The sequence below is a fragment of the Camelus dromedarius genome, chromosome 17 (genome assembly GCF_036321535.1).
Source record: "Camelus dromedarius isolate mCamDro1 chromosome 17, mCamDro1.pat, whole genome shotgun sequence".
NCBI classification, from domain to species: Eukaryota; Metazoa; Chordata; class Mammalia; order Artiodactyla; family Camelidae; genus Camelus; species Camelus dromedarius.
Genome location: NC_087452.1, coordinates 36,995,940 through 37,012,536, shown reverse-complemented (window position 1 = coordinate 37,012,536; position 16,597 = coordinate 36,995,940). Strand labels below are relative to the sequence as shown.

Genomic DNA, 16,597 nt, shown 5'->3' with positions numbered 1-16,597 from the left:
AACAAATGAAATATTTTTTTAAAAAGACAATATTACAATGGCTTGAAATGAAATTAAAAATAAAGTGGACTGCATATCTACCACCCTTATGTAACTACTTTCATTTCTTCAAACTCATGTTTGTCCTTGTTCAGATGCATGTATATTTTCATCTACTTAAAAGTACAGCGTATCTAAAGTTTTAAACTCAGCTTTTACTTCATTATTTTATGCAGATATACTTATTTTACTATACCATTTTCATATTTACTAATCTTTAAAAATATTCATTAATCTTATACATAATAGTCAACTAAGTGAGTTTAGCATCACCTGTTTAAATACTTTCCTACCATGAACTGTAATTAATAGCAGTTGGTATTAGTGCAGGGATAGAAGATTCATAGACAGGATGGATCCACAGACATTCTAATTTAGTCTCTAAGAAATTCTATACTTAAATAAGTGAGAAAAAGATGAACTATTCCATAGACTGGGCCAGAAGAATGGTCTCTCCCATTTGTAAAAGAATAAAATTACATTGGTACCTCAAAGCAGTCACTACAATAAAAACAAAGAAAATATCTTTATTAATTTGGAGTAAACATAAATTACAAAAGCCAAAAAAAACCCCAAAAAAACAGGGTTTAAAATATATGTCTGACAATAGGTACCGTAAATAATGTTAAAGGACAAGGGACACACTGGGGGAAAATATTTGCACCATAGAATGATTGAGTGAAGAAATATAAATGTCCAAATATCCAAAATACAGAGTTCTTAATATCACTTGTAATACCACTTGTAGTCAAAGAAAAGTAAATTAAAACAAAGTATATAGTATAAAAATAAAAATCGTACATCCCTGTGGACCCAGCAGTGTGACATGGGGACATATGTCCATATTTGCACTGCAGTGCTGTAATAGTTACTGGAGCAATACTGGAATCGTTAAACAATCTATGGGACATTCATTGATGGAATATTATATAGCAGTTAAAAATACTGAGGGAGCTCTAAATATACAGCTATAAGAAACTCCAAGATACAGTATTAAGCAAAACAGCAAGTCATAGAACCGTATTGTTGACCATGACACCATTTGATCGTCAAGTCTCTATGTAAAATGAAATAGCTATTTCTACATGTACATACTTACATATGTAAGTGAAGAGAAAAAAGATGTGGAGAGAAATACAGCAGATTTATAATTGTGGATGCTCTGGGAGGGAGGCCTGGATGAGGAGACAGTACAGATGGTCATGAGGGATTTTAGCTTTGCCTGTAACGTTGGATTTTTAATAAGAAGATATGTATGTATTTCTTATGTAATTTGGAAAAACTGCCCAATTATTGGTTATTTAGGTCATTTCTATGATTTTGCCATTAGAAGTAAAAGAATCTAATAAGCACATGTGTATGTTTAGTTTTTATCTATTTCCTCAGGATAAAATCCCATAACTGATTGTCAGGTGAAAGAGTCACTTCATTTTATAATGTCACCCCCAGAAGGCTCGGCACTATGAACCCCTGGGGATCACTTTTCACTGAGTTGCTTTTTAATTTCATTCATTCTGCTTTTATAGAAAGCCATTACATGAGGAAGCCACCTGTGCAAGGTGGTGCTGCCTTTGCAATTCAAGGGTGTTGCCAATATGTCCATCGGGGCTATTAGCCTCTCTGCCTGGAGCTCCAGTGAATAAGTTTAATGCCAGCTGGGATAGCTCTATTTCCCAGGAGAGTCTGATGGGCTCCTTCCTTCCTGGTAACAGGAATCATATAATTATAAGAATTGCTTCTTTTGAACTGGCTTCCAGGGAGCTCAGCATCAAATTAGAAGCATAATTAGGGAATTGTCTTATGGTTGTCATATCTGCTGACTCCTTTCTTTAGTTCTTATTGCCTATGTCTTTGTAAATTTTACCAAACAGTCTAATAGTGCTTTAATCAGAGAGATGACATGTTCAGAGCTGAGGTACATATTCTAATGTTGTTAATTTAAATATGATTTGATTTAGATAATGGTTAGCTTTTCAACCTCCTAGCCCCACATTCAGCTCATTTCTTACTACCCTTTAAAACTCATCTTCACTGTTACCTCGGGGAAAGCCTCCCTACTGGCCACCCTGGCTGTGTCAGGAGCCCTTCTGCTTCTACAAACCTGTTCACCTTCACTGAGGCCCAATCACACACTCCAAGAGCCTCGCTACCCTCTCCCTCTTTCCTCACTGGTCTCTTATCAAAGTTACGTGCATGTGTAAAGCAGGGTCTCTCTGGCTTGGCAACTCTGGCATTTGGGGCGGAAGAACACTTTGTTGCAGGGCCATCCTGTGCATTCTGAGGTGTTCAGCAGCAGCCTTGGCCTTCGCCCACTGGATGCTAGTAGCAGCCCCATGGCTCCCCAGCTGTGACAACCAGAAATGTCTCCAGACATTGTCACATGTCCTTGGGGGTGGGGAGGGGGCAAAATTGCTCTTGGCTGAGAACCACTGGTTTAAAGAATCAAATAGTTCTCTAAGATTTATTATGGAAACAAAACTCCCTCCTCACTGTGACCGCTCCCCAGAATAACAATTTTCACTAAGGTTCTCTTTAAAATTGCCTCCACAGCACTCAACAACATGCTTCTCCTGCCCCTTGTTATTTCTGTTCCAGGTATTATTCGTTGGTTTCCCACGAAGGAAGATGTGGATTTCCCCTCCTTCACTCCACACTCACTTCCCCCTTCCCACACCCCACACCCACACACATAGTACACATGCCCACCAGCACCCACACCACACACTTCCTTTTCTCCCATCTTCCCAATCGTTACCATCTTATTTCTTTCTAGTTAGATCATTATTCTGTGTTGGCATTATCATGGCTATGTTAACAATATTAACACAGTGTTTATATAGTCATGTTATTTGTGTGCTATAATATCCTTTCCTGCACAAGATTTCATTTTCCCTAGAATTAATTACTGCCATTTTAATCATTTCCTTACTTATGCACTTATCAGTAATTTGGCACCAAACTCTCCCTCACTTGTACAAATCTCCTTTCAATACATAAGAGAACATTAAGTATTTCATTAACTGAAGAAATCTCTCCAGAGCCTTCTCAACTGCTCTGATCTAAAGGGGCCCAGGTATGGCCTTGGGACCCTGTCACCACCATCCAGAGGTTCCCTTTGCCCCTCTCTCTTGCAGTAGATCCTGGAACCCACATCCTTCTCTTTACTGATTTTTACCCTCTTTTTAGGTGGATCATAGCCTCCAGGAGCCTCTTAGGAAAACATGTAAGGAGGTCAAATTTTCGAGAACTTGTAGGTCTAAAATGTCTTTATCCCACCCTCATACTTAACTAATAGTCTGGCTTGGTATAGAACTCTGGGTTGGAAATAATATTCATTCAGAATTTTGACTGTTTTGTTTTCTAACATCCAGTGTTGCTGATAATCTTGACTGTAATTTGGTTTTATTTATTCTTATAAAACTTGTTTCCTTCTCGCTGGAAGCTTACGTCTGTGATGTTCTGACATTTCTCAGTGATGCACCCTGGCGTGGGGTCCTTTCTTGTTCATTGTGTTTAGACGGTCCCTTTCAATTGGCAGCTCATATCCATCAGTTCTGGGAAATGTTGCTAAAACATTCTTTGATGATTTCCTCTCCTCCATTTCTTCTGTCTTCTCTTTCTAGAACTCCTTTTATTTAGAGATTGGGCCTTCTTGACTGGTCCCCTGATCTTCTTACCTTTCCTCCTGTTTCCCAACTCCCCAGCCTTTTCTGAATTCCATGTTCTGGGTGATTTCCTCATCTTTACTTTTCAGCCCTTCTTGAGTTTTTCATTTCTGCCACCGTATTTTTAGCCTCTAAGAGCTCCTTTCGGCACGCTGAAAGCTCTTTGAAAAATTACAGCCCATTCTTGTGACACGGACGCAACATCTTTTCTTGTTTACCTGCATCCGTGGCACATGGTAGAGTCAGTGACATGTCAGATTGTTAATCCTCATGATATTTTTGAGAGGGAGTGTGGGCCCAGCTTAGCCTAAACTATGCTGCAGTAACAAACGAGCCCCACGTCGGAAGGGTTAGAGTAACAAAGGTTTATTCCTCATTCTCCTGCCATATCCATTTTGAGTTGGCTAAGATACCCTCTTAACCATTTGATGTATCTTCCCTTGATTTTTTTTTTTGACATATAACTTACACATAATAAAACGCATAGGTCTTAAGTGTTCTGTTTGATGAATTTTGACAGTGTTATATATCTAATGTATCTATCACCCAAAGCAAGATCTAGAATGTTCCTGTTATCCCAGAAAATTTCTTTGTGCCTCCTTCCGGTCAATTCGCCCTGACTATAGTCAAGTCCCCCCAGAGGCAACCACTTTCTGACTTCTGTCACTGCAGATTTTGCGTGTCCTGGAACTTTGTGTACATGGAATCACATAGTCTGTACTTTTATGGCTCTGGCTGTTTTCACTCAGCAAAAGGTGTTTAAGACTCATCCATGCCGCTGTGGGTATCCGTCGCCTTTCCCCTTGTTACTGCTGAGCTGCATTCCATAGAACAATTATACCCCATCTGTTTCTCCATTCTTCGATTGATGGAGATTTAGGTTGTTTCCACTTTGGGGTTTTTGTGAATAAGACTGCTGTACCCATTCCTTTCTAAGTCTTCGAGTAGATGCATGGTTTCACTTCTCCTGGGGAAACACCGAGGAGTGAAATTTCTGGGTCATAGGTAGGTGTGAGTTTAACTTTGTAAGAAACTGCCAGCTAGTTTTCCTGAGCGGTTGTACCATTTTAAACTCCCGCCAGCAGTGTTCTACATTCTCCCCATCATTTGGTGTGGCCAGTCTTTTTTATTTTAGACATTCTGGTGCAAAATAGTACTGCAGTTTTACAGTTTACGTTTCCTTTGAAATTTATTGTATAATGACCAGGTGGACAGTGATGAGACATCTGACAGCTGAGCTTAAAACAGAGGGTGTGGTTTGTTGAGAAAAAGTCCTGATTCTGGGGCAAAAGACAGACCTTCCATTTCGGGAAGGGTCAGGAGGCTCCGGGCTCCCTGTCATAACACGGGGCATTCCACTTTCTAGTTTGCACACGAGTTCCATTCATTACATGCCTTCTTTCCATACTTAGTTTGGTTGGATCTCAAAATAACTCGAGGGGTAGACACAGTAAATTGATGTGCTGCCTAAGGAATGTCTTCCTAGGTGGCTTCAGCCGGCAAAGCAGGATGGAAATGTGCAGCCCTCACCTCGCACAGATGGCTGCTTTACGTGTAAAGGTCACCGTTAACATTCGTGAATCTGCGGAAAGACAGGGCAATTTATACTCAGTCTCTTCTGTGTGCTTCGACAAGTTGCCTCATCCTATCCTCACAGCGGGGAGGAGGGTAGGTGTGGCCGTCACCTTTTTACAGTTGAGAAGAGACTACTGAGAGGTTCAAATTAACTACTCAAGGTGCGTCAGCTAACAGTGGCAGATCTGTGATTTGGATACAGTTTCCTGCTGTAAAAGAATCCCATGTTTTTTCTACAACAGTGCAGATGTATCCTTCATGTAAAAAATTTGACCCTGAGGTTTAAAAAGACTCTCCTACAAAAACAAAACAAAACAAAACAAAACAAAAAAACCAAAAGACAACCCGTCACTAGTTGATACTTACTAACACTGGGAACCTTTGAAGGGATTAGGTAGGTTATTGACTGAAGTTTCAGAAAGGCCCTAATCATGTTTGCGGTACCTACAGTTAGAGATTTCTCACTTAAAAATGAAAATGTGCTCCACTGGGAACAAGTCAGAGGCCACAACACTGTCAGCTCTGCCGGTGCAAATTAAAGCCTCTCACAGCATGAGTTATCCAGCAAAAAACAAAAACAGAGTCAATATTTAATTAAGGGTTCCCGGTGGCTTCTGGGGGTGATAAAAGCTGAAAAAGAAGCAAGGCAACTGCCTCCATAACCAGCATTTACCCGGACTGGTTAACAGAAGTACCTGGTGTAACATGCTGGAAACTCACGTCCATCTACCTTATTTGAATCACGATAACCTTGAAATCCGAGGTTGAAGATACACTAAATCTGCTTGGTGTTTTTGGAGCCAGTAAACCCATCTTCCAAAAGCTAGAGGAGGCTGCGTAAGGCAGTAGGCTAGCGGTCTGCTCCCGCTAAAGGGAATGATACAGACCGGTAGGCGACCATTAACTCATAGGGTTGTTATCAGCCAGGCCACTTGAACCTTTTAGAAATGATAGTATAAAAAGAGAAACGGGCTGTGTACAACAACAGGGAAGCTCTCTTTCTATAGTGACTATTGGATGAAACTCCAGAGGGCCAAAATTTACTTTTTTATATCTCCAGGTATGAAGTGGTAATAACACCAGGTATGACATCGTAGTATTGTACCGTCAGAAAAGACGTGAGTGCCTTGTGGAGCACTGAAGAAGGAGATGTGTTTGGTGGAGACAAATGTAAACCAAGCTCTCAGACATCACCGAGCTTCACATTTTGGGCAGTGTCAGCCGTCAGTGCTCACACATCCCGTCCCAGCTGGTCAGATCAGTCATTCCTCAGGTCCGGGGTAGCCTGTCCGTTACTCATCTTAAGACCGAAGATGCTTGCGGTCAAGCCATGGAAAGATATTCCCTGCAGGAGTCCCCTGGGTCAAGTCTGAGCCTGGTTGATATTTTCGGCAAAGTAGAGGGTTGAGAGTAGGGATTTTTTTAGGGCAGACAATCAGGTTCAAGGTAACAGCCGCCTGCTGCCCACATTCAGAAACGATCTTTTTGTTTTTGTTTTTGCAGTCTGGGTCCTACTGGAGTCAGGTCCTACTGTGGATGAGGAGGGGTCTGGGCGCCTCTGACAGCTGCCTCCGCCCTTGCCGAGGCTCTGGCTTTGTGAGGCTGCTGTGACAGCTGCCCTCTTTGGCTTGAGAAGGCCTCCCAGCTCCGCCTCTGCTCTTGTTGCTTCTGCTTCTGCCCTCACCTGACTTCCCGAGCAGTGGTGCTCCCGGTGCCGTGACAGTGTCCTATCTACTTTGCCCCTTCTGAGGGGGGTGCCTTTGGATGGTGCATCTGGCTCTCAAGCCACTTTGGACCAGAGGCTGCCTCCTGAGATTAGTGCAACAGGGTTTATAGAGGGCCTGGAATGTGCTGGAAACTGTGCTGGGCGTAGGAAGATGGAGGAATAAGACAAGATGCCCGATTGGGAGTTTAGCAGGACAAGCCCTTCAGATGGATAAACACAACATGGTGTGTGATGAGTGCAAACCACTCGCTTTTGGGCTAACAATGCCAGATGACCTCCGTCATGCTCCTCTTTTTCCAAAGACTCCCTCGCTCAGACTCTCACCTTGTCCTTGCTTGGTACAAATCCCCTTCTCAGCCCATACTCCTTCTCATAACGCCTCCACTTCCACTCAGCCACCACCCTCCTCCCCCAAACCAAAGCCACTCTGGGCTCACCCTGTTGCCCTTCCAGGTGCAGAAGGAAACCACAAAGGTAAAAAGAACTCTTCAAGGGGGTTTGAAAAAAAACCTGAGAGTGAGACTCTTAACACTATTAGTCTCTCGCCACAGTCTGAATAAGAAAATAAATAAAAATCAGCTGGAGCAGGACTGAGAGACCGTGGAGAAACCCCCCCATCCAAGTAATGGCTGTTCAGGCAGTAACTGCAGAGCAGAGCCAGAGACCCCAGAACCATCTGCTGGTCTCCAGTGGCCCAGCTAGTGAGTTTCAGCCAACCACGTAGAGATCCAATCCTACATAACAGGGATGGGTACAATCAAGTCAACAATGTGTGAAAGGCTCCTGCGTCCAGGGGATGAGTGTGTCTCTGCAAGTTCTCTGCTGCTGGGGAGGAAGGAAGGGAAGAGGTGGCTGTGAGAAGGAATGGAGGTGGGGGTCCTTCAAGGTGGAGGACCAGATGGCCAGACATTGGGAATAAGGACTAGGCGAGCAATTGAGCACAGGACCCAAATTCCCTTCTTAACACTTTTTCTCCCAGACAAGGAGGAGAAGGGGCTTGGCATTACTACTTGGGCTTGGGGGGGGGGTTCAGTGGAGAGGCCTGATGTATATGGGGTGGCAGGGCACCCACCAAAAGGGCACAGACGAATCACTTCCAGCCATCTACCTCTTAGTGGTGTGTGTTGTAACCTACCCTATGCTATAAGCAACTAAAACCCTTCAGAAGGATCAAAAAAACCTCACTCTACAGAAAATCACCAATACCAACCCCAGTAACAGAGTTTGGAGGCCACAAATCCAATACTGATTAGGACATTTTCTTGCTAAGTGACTTGGGGTCATGCAGTGGCCTACCTAGGGCCGGGCAGTGGGGGGTGTTTCATTCCCCGTGCAGGTAATAAAAGGGGAACAAAGAATTTTAAAACAATAACAAGTCTGAGTAAAGCCAGGCTTGCTTTTATCGTCACCATGCTCCAGCATTTCTAAACAATGTCAGTGATAAATTACTTCCCCTCACCAACAACTGCTTTTTTTTTCTTTTCAAAATTGTTTTCTTGCAGGGAACATAACTTTTAAACAGCATTATTGAACAATAATTGAATTACAATAATCCGTGCATATTTAAAGTGTGGATTTGACTAGTTTTGAACTTATGAATACACCTGTATATACATCGACACAATCAGGATAGTGAAAGTATTCATTACCCACAGACATTTCCTTGTGCATCCTGCTCCCCCTCTCACCGCCCCCCAAGGGGTTGGGAGTGGTGTTTTGTGTGACTTCTAAGCCATCCCAGGGCTACCATTGGCTGGAGCAGTGACTTGATGACCAAACAAAGCTGAAGGGTGTGGCTCCTCATCGCCTAGGAAAGGGTACACACAGGGATGCCAGGAACCCTGGGGTGGACCCCTGGGAGGCTTCAGCATGGCTGAAATTACTGGTAAACCGCAGTTCCAACCAACCACAAGTGTGGAACAACCAAACGCCAGTGGGCAACAGCCATCCACAAGCACTCAGAAAAGGACGGAGAGGATGACCCGCTGCCAACACAAGTGCGGAGACAGTGCCAAGGTGTGGAAGTCAGCCAAGCAGCCAGAGATGCCAACCAAAATTTCCCCTGAAACATCTATCACTTGGGCAAGAACGTGCATGAGAGAAACAAGACCAACAGTAATTGCTACCACCAGCTGATGAAGACAGTGAATGAAAACAGCAGACAGAAGCAGCTGGAGCAGAACCAAGGGACCCCACCCCGGAGAACTCCGTCCATCCCAGTGACAGAGAGCCCTGGGCCCCTACAAGTATCCGCTGTATCTCCAGAGGAGCCTGTGGAGCAATGGCTACCCTACCCACGTAGAGACCAAATGTTACACCAATAGGGGACACAGGTTGCAATTATTAAAACAAAATCAAGATATGAAAAGAAAAAAAAAGAGAAGAAAATCCTTCTGGGATGTGACCTCCCACTTCCTACAAGTCTCATATCTCTTCTGAGTTGTAGTCTAATCTCTAAGGACAAGTGCTGGGTCTTTTCCAACTCTGTACCCTGTCCTTGACCTTGAACCCTGCAGGATAACATTTAAAGAGTGCTTACTACCTGCTAAGCACTGCGACCTCATGTCATCCTCACAACACCCCTACAAGCTCACTCCTGTCATCTCGATTTTAAGATGACTGAGTCACACAGCAATCAAGTGATTTGCCAGGACCACTAGGTAAGTAGGGGAACCAGGGTTTCAAATCCATGCAGGCCAGCTCCAGAGTGGGTGCCCTTAACCACTGCGCTATGATGCCTGCAAAACAAACTGTCCACACATATTTACAGAACCAGACAAATGTGTGTGTGCACAGGGCTGGCTGTCTTGGGCAATCTCTTGAAGTTTAGGGTCCACACTGGGGTTCGAATGATCAAGATGGAGCTGTCTGGAAATCAGAGCTCTTGGGGAGTCCAGCCTAGCCTAATTTTACCCCTAAAGACACTCTTGCTGACCAAGTCTGCTCACTCTAGAAAAATGCAAACCCTACTTTATGTAAAGCCTGGACATTGCTAAACACATCTAAAGTGCAGTTAACTATTATTTACCTCAAAACTGAAGCCATACCCTTCATGATGCTGGTAACAGTATGTTTAACAATTTTATTAGACCTAGACATCAATCCCGCTGATGTTACAGGGAACAGAATTATTCAGCAGCACATCACTAAGACTGAGATGATAAACAAACCGTCCATCTTCTAAAATTCAAACCCACTCCATTTCCGAATCCTTTCATGGCTGTTTTCAACATTCTGATAATAAAATTGTGACAGTGGAGTCATGAAAATGTATCAATGGACACACGTGCACACACACAGGTATGTACAGTTATGCCTTCTACACAGTTATTGTGGACTAGAAGGAATCTTGGGTCAAGATATGGAGGCACTGAGGCTTCCCAGGCAGCCAGGCTCCAAGTAGGGTGTGGACCAGGCACTCCCAAGACAGGGTCAGAGGGGCGACCCTGGGAGTGGATCCCCACATGGTCACTTTTCAGATGTTTATCAGCTGCCAACAATAAACAGCATGCCATTCCACACTCCCACCTAATTTTTCTGCCTGGTTCTGTCTACTTCCCGGAAGTAAATAATAATAAAAACAGGGATGAGAACCAGCCCTGTGGGCAGAACCCATCCTCAGCACACGTCACAGGTGTCCTGGTTCAAGACAACTTGTCACAACTCACAGACTCCAGCTCACAGATGAGCCCAGGAACAGCCAGCCACTCTGTATTCATCTTGTACCTTTTATCTCAAGATCCATGCCACTCCCCTCCGTGAGGCAAGGAAGGCACTCAGCAAGTTTAAGGAGGTGCTTGCTTTGGGGGGCTGACTTGTACTTACACAAGTCTGAGGTGAGAGCCTCCGTAAGAGTGAGCTCCCCAGAGCCGGTGCTTCCTTCAGTGGTGTGTCCTGGGCACAGTGCCTTGCTGCAGGAGGGCCCAATGACCCTGCTTTAGGTTCAGGCATCTCAGTAAACGTGTGTGGAATGATACACAACTCACCTCATTCTCACCAACCCACCTGGGGTTCTGTGTGGTCCAGAAGCATAGGCTCTGGGTTCTGAGCTTGCTCTGCTCCTGGCAAGCTGTGTGATGTTGGGCTAGTTCCATAACCTCTCTGAACCTTCTGGTTTCTCATCAATAAATGAAGATTACTCCTGTCTCCCCTACAAGGTTGTAATAAGGATTAGCTGAGACTGTAAGTATTGTGTTTAGGGCAGGGCTTGGCACGCAAGGTGTGTGCCCATGGTATGGGGCACTCAGCCAATAAAAATGTTATTGTCACAGATCACGGTGCTGACAACATCCTGATTCACAGTGTAGGGTCAGTCCAGACGTGAGATCTAAAAAGTAACCTTTTAACACCTTCATGAAAAGTAACTTAGCACCTTGAATGCCAGATTGTGTTAGCTTCTTTTTGTGCTGAAATGAAACGGCAGGCCCAGCATTCACCAACGATGTGGCCTCACTGCCTAGCAACGCACTTCCTGAAACTCTTACAGGGTCCAGCGTCCAAGTGTGCCAGAGCCACAGGGGAGAGGTAGGAAGGGAAACTCACCCAAAGCAGACTAACCCAGGAAGGAAAAAAGGCACTGGGGAGGAGGGGGAGGAAAAGGAACGTGGGGCTCACTTACTGCTTTCATTTTGTGGACGTTGGACCAAAACTTGAAACTGCAGCCGGAGGATCCCTGGATTTTGGGCATCTTGGTCACAGCCCTGCAAAGAGAGGTTGAAGTTCCCGGCCATGTTCCCGGGTTGCTTGTCCTCCAACTTGAACACCTCGGGGTTGGTGGTGGAGCCTGGGATGTAGTACTCGACCCGCTCCTCCTTCTTCACGCAGTTGGAGACGCTGAAGTGGAGGAAGGAGACGCTGGCCCGCAGGTGCGCGGGAACGATGAACTGCCACGTCATGAGCTCGTCCTCGGGGAAGCCATCTGGGTAGTTGGCAGACATCAGGGTAGCTGAGCCTTCACCCTCGAACACAGACTCAATGATGCACAGGCCTGTCAGGGCAGAACCCAAACAAGAGAGAATAGGAGGCAATTAGCCCCTGGCTGGGTCATCCATGGCTGCGGGAACGAGGGTAGAGAAGAGGTGAAGGTGGGTCTCCCGTCCTGAGCAGCGGGTCTGGATGAGGTACGTTTACACTCAAGGTAGAGAGTGAGAATGAGGATGGGTCAGTGGTGTGTGAGTAAATGTTTAATAATCAACCCAGCAGGGGAAAAAAATAAAGCCCTAACTTGTAGCGTCCGCCCATTTCCTTGGCGTCAAGACTCCCACTCTAGCTGATTTCGAGCTTCCAGTGGGAGACGATGAACGTGGAGTTGGGAGGAGACGGGCAGCCTCTCACATCACAGTGTTTCCACCACCTAGACCCAATGGGCATGTATAACCTCAAAGCACAGAGAACAGTCAAATGCAGTACAGTAACTAGGAAGGCATGAGTTCTGAGTACTTATTACCTTTGTTTCTAAACTAATTAAGCTTATGCAACTGGAGTTTTAGTAATGGCTGTTTAACACCAGCTTACAAAATTGCAGAACATTTAACCATCGGCACTTACGAGCCGCTGTGAGCCACTCTAGCACACCACCGATACAATTCTAGACAATGTGGAAGAGACAGGAGACAGGACAAAGACCTGAGAAATGGAGTAAACAAGGGGTAGGTCTATACAACCAGTCCCATTTCATTTCTTGAAAACAAGTCTCACATACAAAGGACAAGGAAAAGCCATCTCCCGGTTTGTTTAGTAGAGAAGGGGGGTTCATGTCAGGAGTGGCCCGCATGCTTACAGGAGAGTGGGACTTCCTTTAAGGTATTCAGATGGAATCGTACAACACTGCCAACATCTGACCACTTCTGAACCGAGAACAAGGGTGATTTGGTAGGTTTCAACCTCAGCAAACAGCGGGGAAGGCCTGGCGCGCTCACGTTTTACTGATGATCGGTTTGCGATGCTGAAGCCGGAGACGTTCCTGTCGTTGAACCAGGGCAGGTGCAAGGCCATTTTCACTCCCTCTTGCATCTTGATCCGTGACACAGTGCCGTTGCTGCAGAAGGTTCCGATCCTGACCACTGTGGCGTCCAGGCGGCCGCTGATGTCGTGAGTGACTCCATCTGGGCAGCTCTCCCCCGGCCCGACCTGCCTCAGGCGTGGGAGGGAGAACTGCAGCTCCAGACCGATGCTCTTGTGAGCTTTGACATCCCAGATGAAGGTCCTGTTGAGGGCAGGCAACACCGACGTTGAGGGCTGAAGCTGAACCTCTCCAGAAGGACATGGGCCTGACACGCAGTCTGAAACACAGTCACAAAACAATCTGGTCACAAATGCTACTGGGCCCCCCACTTCCCCACCTCAGCCCCTGTAGTGGTCACTTTGGGGGGTGGTGTTCCACCAGGGGGCCACCCATCTTCTGGATGGGTGGGTGCTGGCTGCCGGCGGCTCGCGGAGGCCCCCCGCTCTGGGAAGGTGCCTTGGCAGGGGAGGAGGGAGCAGCCCTCTGCCTTGGGGCAGAAAAGCCTGAGAGGTTTCCCTGCCCCTGACACCATCCCACCATCCTGCCTAGGTTTCTTTCAAAGGCGCTTTCTTGATAAATGACTTAAAAAGCAGAATCCCCACATCATACTCTGCTACCAGGGAACCAGACCCAGGTCACCTCCTCACTACAGGTCTCCCTGCTTTTTAAAAGTCAGCTTTACATCACTTTGCTTTTATGGAAGACTTAATGTTAGTACCCGTTTCTGACAACCAAAATAAATCCAAAGAGGATTCTCGCTTTTATGAAAACAAAAAAGTGCAAATAGCGTTTAGTGTGTATTTTGCAGGGAGCTGTCACAGAGGCAGCACGCACCTCCTTCCCCGGCAACTACACTCAGCATTCCAGCATCAAGCCGCCGCAGCTCTGAGCTGTGTCTGTGAGCACCTGCGCTTTATCTCGATTTACTGTGTGTATCCGTTAGCAAAACGTGTCCTCAGGTTGCTTCTTCGCTTCATGCCATTTTGCCTTGTGAAGAATGTCATAGGAACACTCTGCTTTTGGATACTGAGGGGAAGGCCGCACTGTTTCCCAGAGCAAGTTGGTGGAGTCCAGCTGGTGGGCCCGCGCCCAGGCCTCACCGGAAGCTGCAGGGAGGCCCCTGCAGCGGGGCCCGTGCTTTGGGACACCCTGCTTCCTCTATCCTGCAAGTCATGATTTCACAATTTTTAGGGTGCTGCTCTAAGCTCTACCTTTTAAAAATGGTTTTTCCCATCAACACACTCATCAACGACTGAGTATATACCGAATGTACAACCCCTAAATGGCTGGAACCCGGAGGCACAGTCATCTTCTTTCCTCGTGACTTTAATGCTGGTATTTTATTACCACTGCAGGTGTATTATTTTTTCCCCAAAGGCTAACAACTAATGACAACCTTTGATGTACTTTGTTTCCTAAGCCTTTTAAAACACAGGGAAGAACGTTGCTGTCAGGGAGGCACTGAGCGAGAACATGCAAAAGAAGTAATAGAAACCAGGCAGCCTAACAGCGAGGCTTTTGTTGTCCCGAGTACAGGGAATCTGAAAGGTGCGATGGACTTTGGCTACTGTAATAATAATCCACAAGTCTTTATTGCTGCTCTCGTGGGGTATCTGAAACTATTGCCGCCTCGATGGAATTATGGGAGAATTTCAGAGCTGCTAGGACCTCTGAGGTCATCACACTAAACCTCTCATTTAGGCAAAGCAGCCCTTGAGTCCAGGTGACGGGTGTGGCACTTGAGGTGCACATGATCCCAGGACAAAAGCCCAGGCTGCGTTTAGTCAATGTGCACGCTTGTCAACAGACTGAGCTGCTTAACCAGTAAAACAAGGTTGGATAAGAAGGTGACTAGGCTAAACTGAGATTTTGTGTGTAGGTAAAGACAGTACCTATTTTTAGGAGCTCACGGAAACTTCACTGTTTTTATCAAGTTCTTTTATAGCTTTCCACCTGCACCTCCCATGTGCCCAGAGCCACATGGAGTAGCTCTTACTGGGTCCCCGTGTCCTGTGGGATCACTTAACCCTGTTAAGGTAGTGGTTCATAGCCCTGGTTCCACACTAGACTCACTTGTGGACATTTAAAAAATTTACCACCTGAGCTTGGGCCACTCCAGAGGTTCTGATTTAATTCCATCCCAAGAACCTGGAGTCCAAAAGCCCCATCTCCTCCCAACCATGGCTCTGCCACAAGCCATGAGACCCTGGGGAGTGTCAGGTTGTGTAAGCACCTTTTAGTTTGTCGCTAAGAGCTTTGTTTTTTTGATGGACACACAAATGAAAGTAGTCAATATGATGGGCATGCCTCCAAGTCTTCTCCGGTTCCCCGTCCAGGGCAAAGATGTTGAATATGTAAAATGATTTCTAACCAAAGGATGAGAAGGGTCATTTCTGAAGTGATTCACAACTCCTTTCCCCCAGCACTGACTTCTACTTTCATTAGCTTCAATGGGGCCCTTCAAGAGGGATGACAACAGAGGGGCCAAACTTTGAAATTTTCAGGATGTTTATTCAGAAAAGGTTTTAAAAATGAGAGGCAAGTAGAACAGTGAACTTGATTCCAGTGTCTAGATTTATAATCTAAAAATTTTATTTATCATTTTCAAAAATTGTGAGCATGAGTCTTTATTATATGGTAAACTGTGTGTGGCATCCTAGACTTGTGACTTACGTCTTGTGAGATGAGATGTGGTACCCTATTCCTTTTATAAAATGACACTTTCTTGGCTTAATGATTATAAAAGTAAGTGCTTGTAAAAAAAAAATGACAGGACAGGCAAATAGAAAGACAAAAATGAATGTTACCTGTTCCTCTCCCAGACTCACTACAGAAATAATATAACATTAGCAATTTGGTGTTTATCCCTCCAAACTTTGGGCTCAATATGATTATAAATATTCAATAAAGTGAGATTAAATTGAATAAAGTGAGATTAAACTATATAAACTCTTTTCCTCCTATAGGTTGCATAGTTTTCACAAAACAAAATGATCTGGGTCTTTCTATGTCAAATACATAGATTGACTTCATTCTTATAATAGGAACAAGCCATACCTCTGAATTCTTAAGTATATCAATAATCTCCTCAGCTGTGTAAAAGCTTTATTGAGATTTTAACTGTAATTGACTTAAACTGAGAAATTAACTTGAGGGAGAAATGATGATTTTTACATCATATTTTTACATACTGAGATTTTCACCAAGGAAAAGGGTGTATTGCTCCATTTATTAACTTCTTCTCTTTTGTCTTTCAGCAAAATTATATATCTTGCTTCATATACATGCTATGCATTTATTAAGAATATCTCCAAGTATTTAACTAGAACTTCTTTTATTTTGGAGGGGTGTGTGTGAGGAACTTTGAGGGGAGGAAAGTGTGAGGAACCTGAGGGAGGTGGGTCTGAGGGAATCTGTGGGAGGCAAGTGTAAGAGAATTCTATTAAAAACATTAAAAATCATCTACTATGGTGATCAAATGCCGTTTCTTCCCTCTCACTTAATAACACAAGGCAGTACACATTAACTGATTGGCTAATGGTGAACTACCCTTCCAGTCTTCCAACAAGCCCTAATTTTTGGATTTGA

General features: G+C 44.9%; 1 protein-coding gene across 2 annotated transcripts in view; it reads right to left on the bottom strand.

The window, feature by feature from the left end:
• CDCP1 (CUB domain containing protein 1) overlaps positions 1 to 16,597 on the bottom strand; it is a 55,062-nt gene that overhangs the window by 9,804 nt on the left and 28,661 nt on the right. For both annotated transcript variants that reach the window (XM_031470151.2, XM_064496640.1), the window contains exons 3-4: positions 12,924 to 13,286; positions 11,624 to 11,992 (exon numbers count right to left, since the gene is read on the bottom strand). In XM_031470151.2, the coding sequence (XP_031326011.2) occupies positions 11,624 to 11,992; positions 12,924 to 13,286 (732 nt within the window). The remainder of the gene's footprint in view (positions 1 to 11,623; positions 11,993 to 12,923; positions 13,287 to 16,597) is intronic.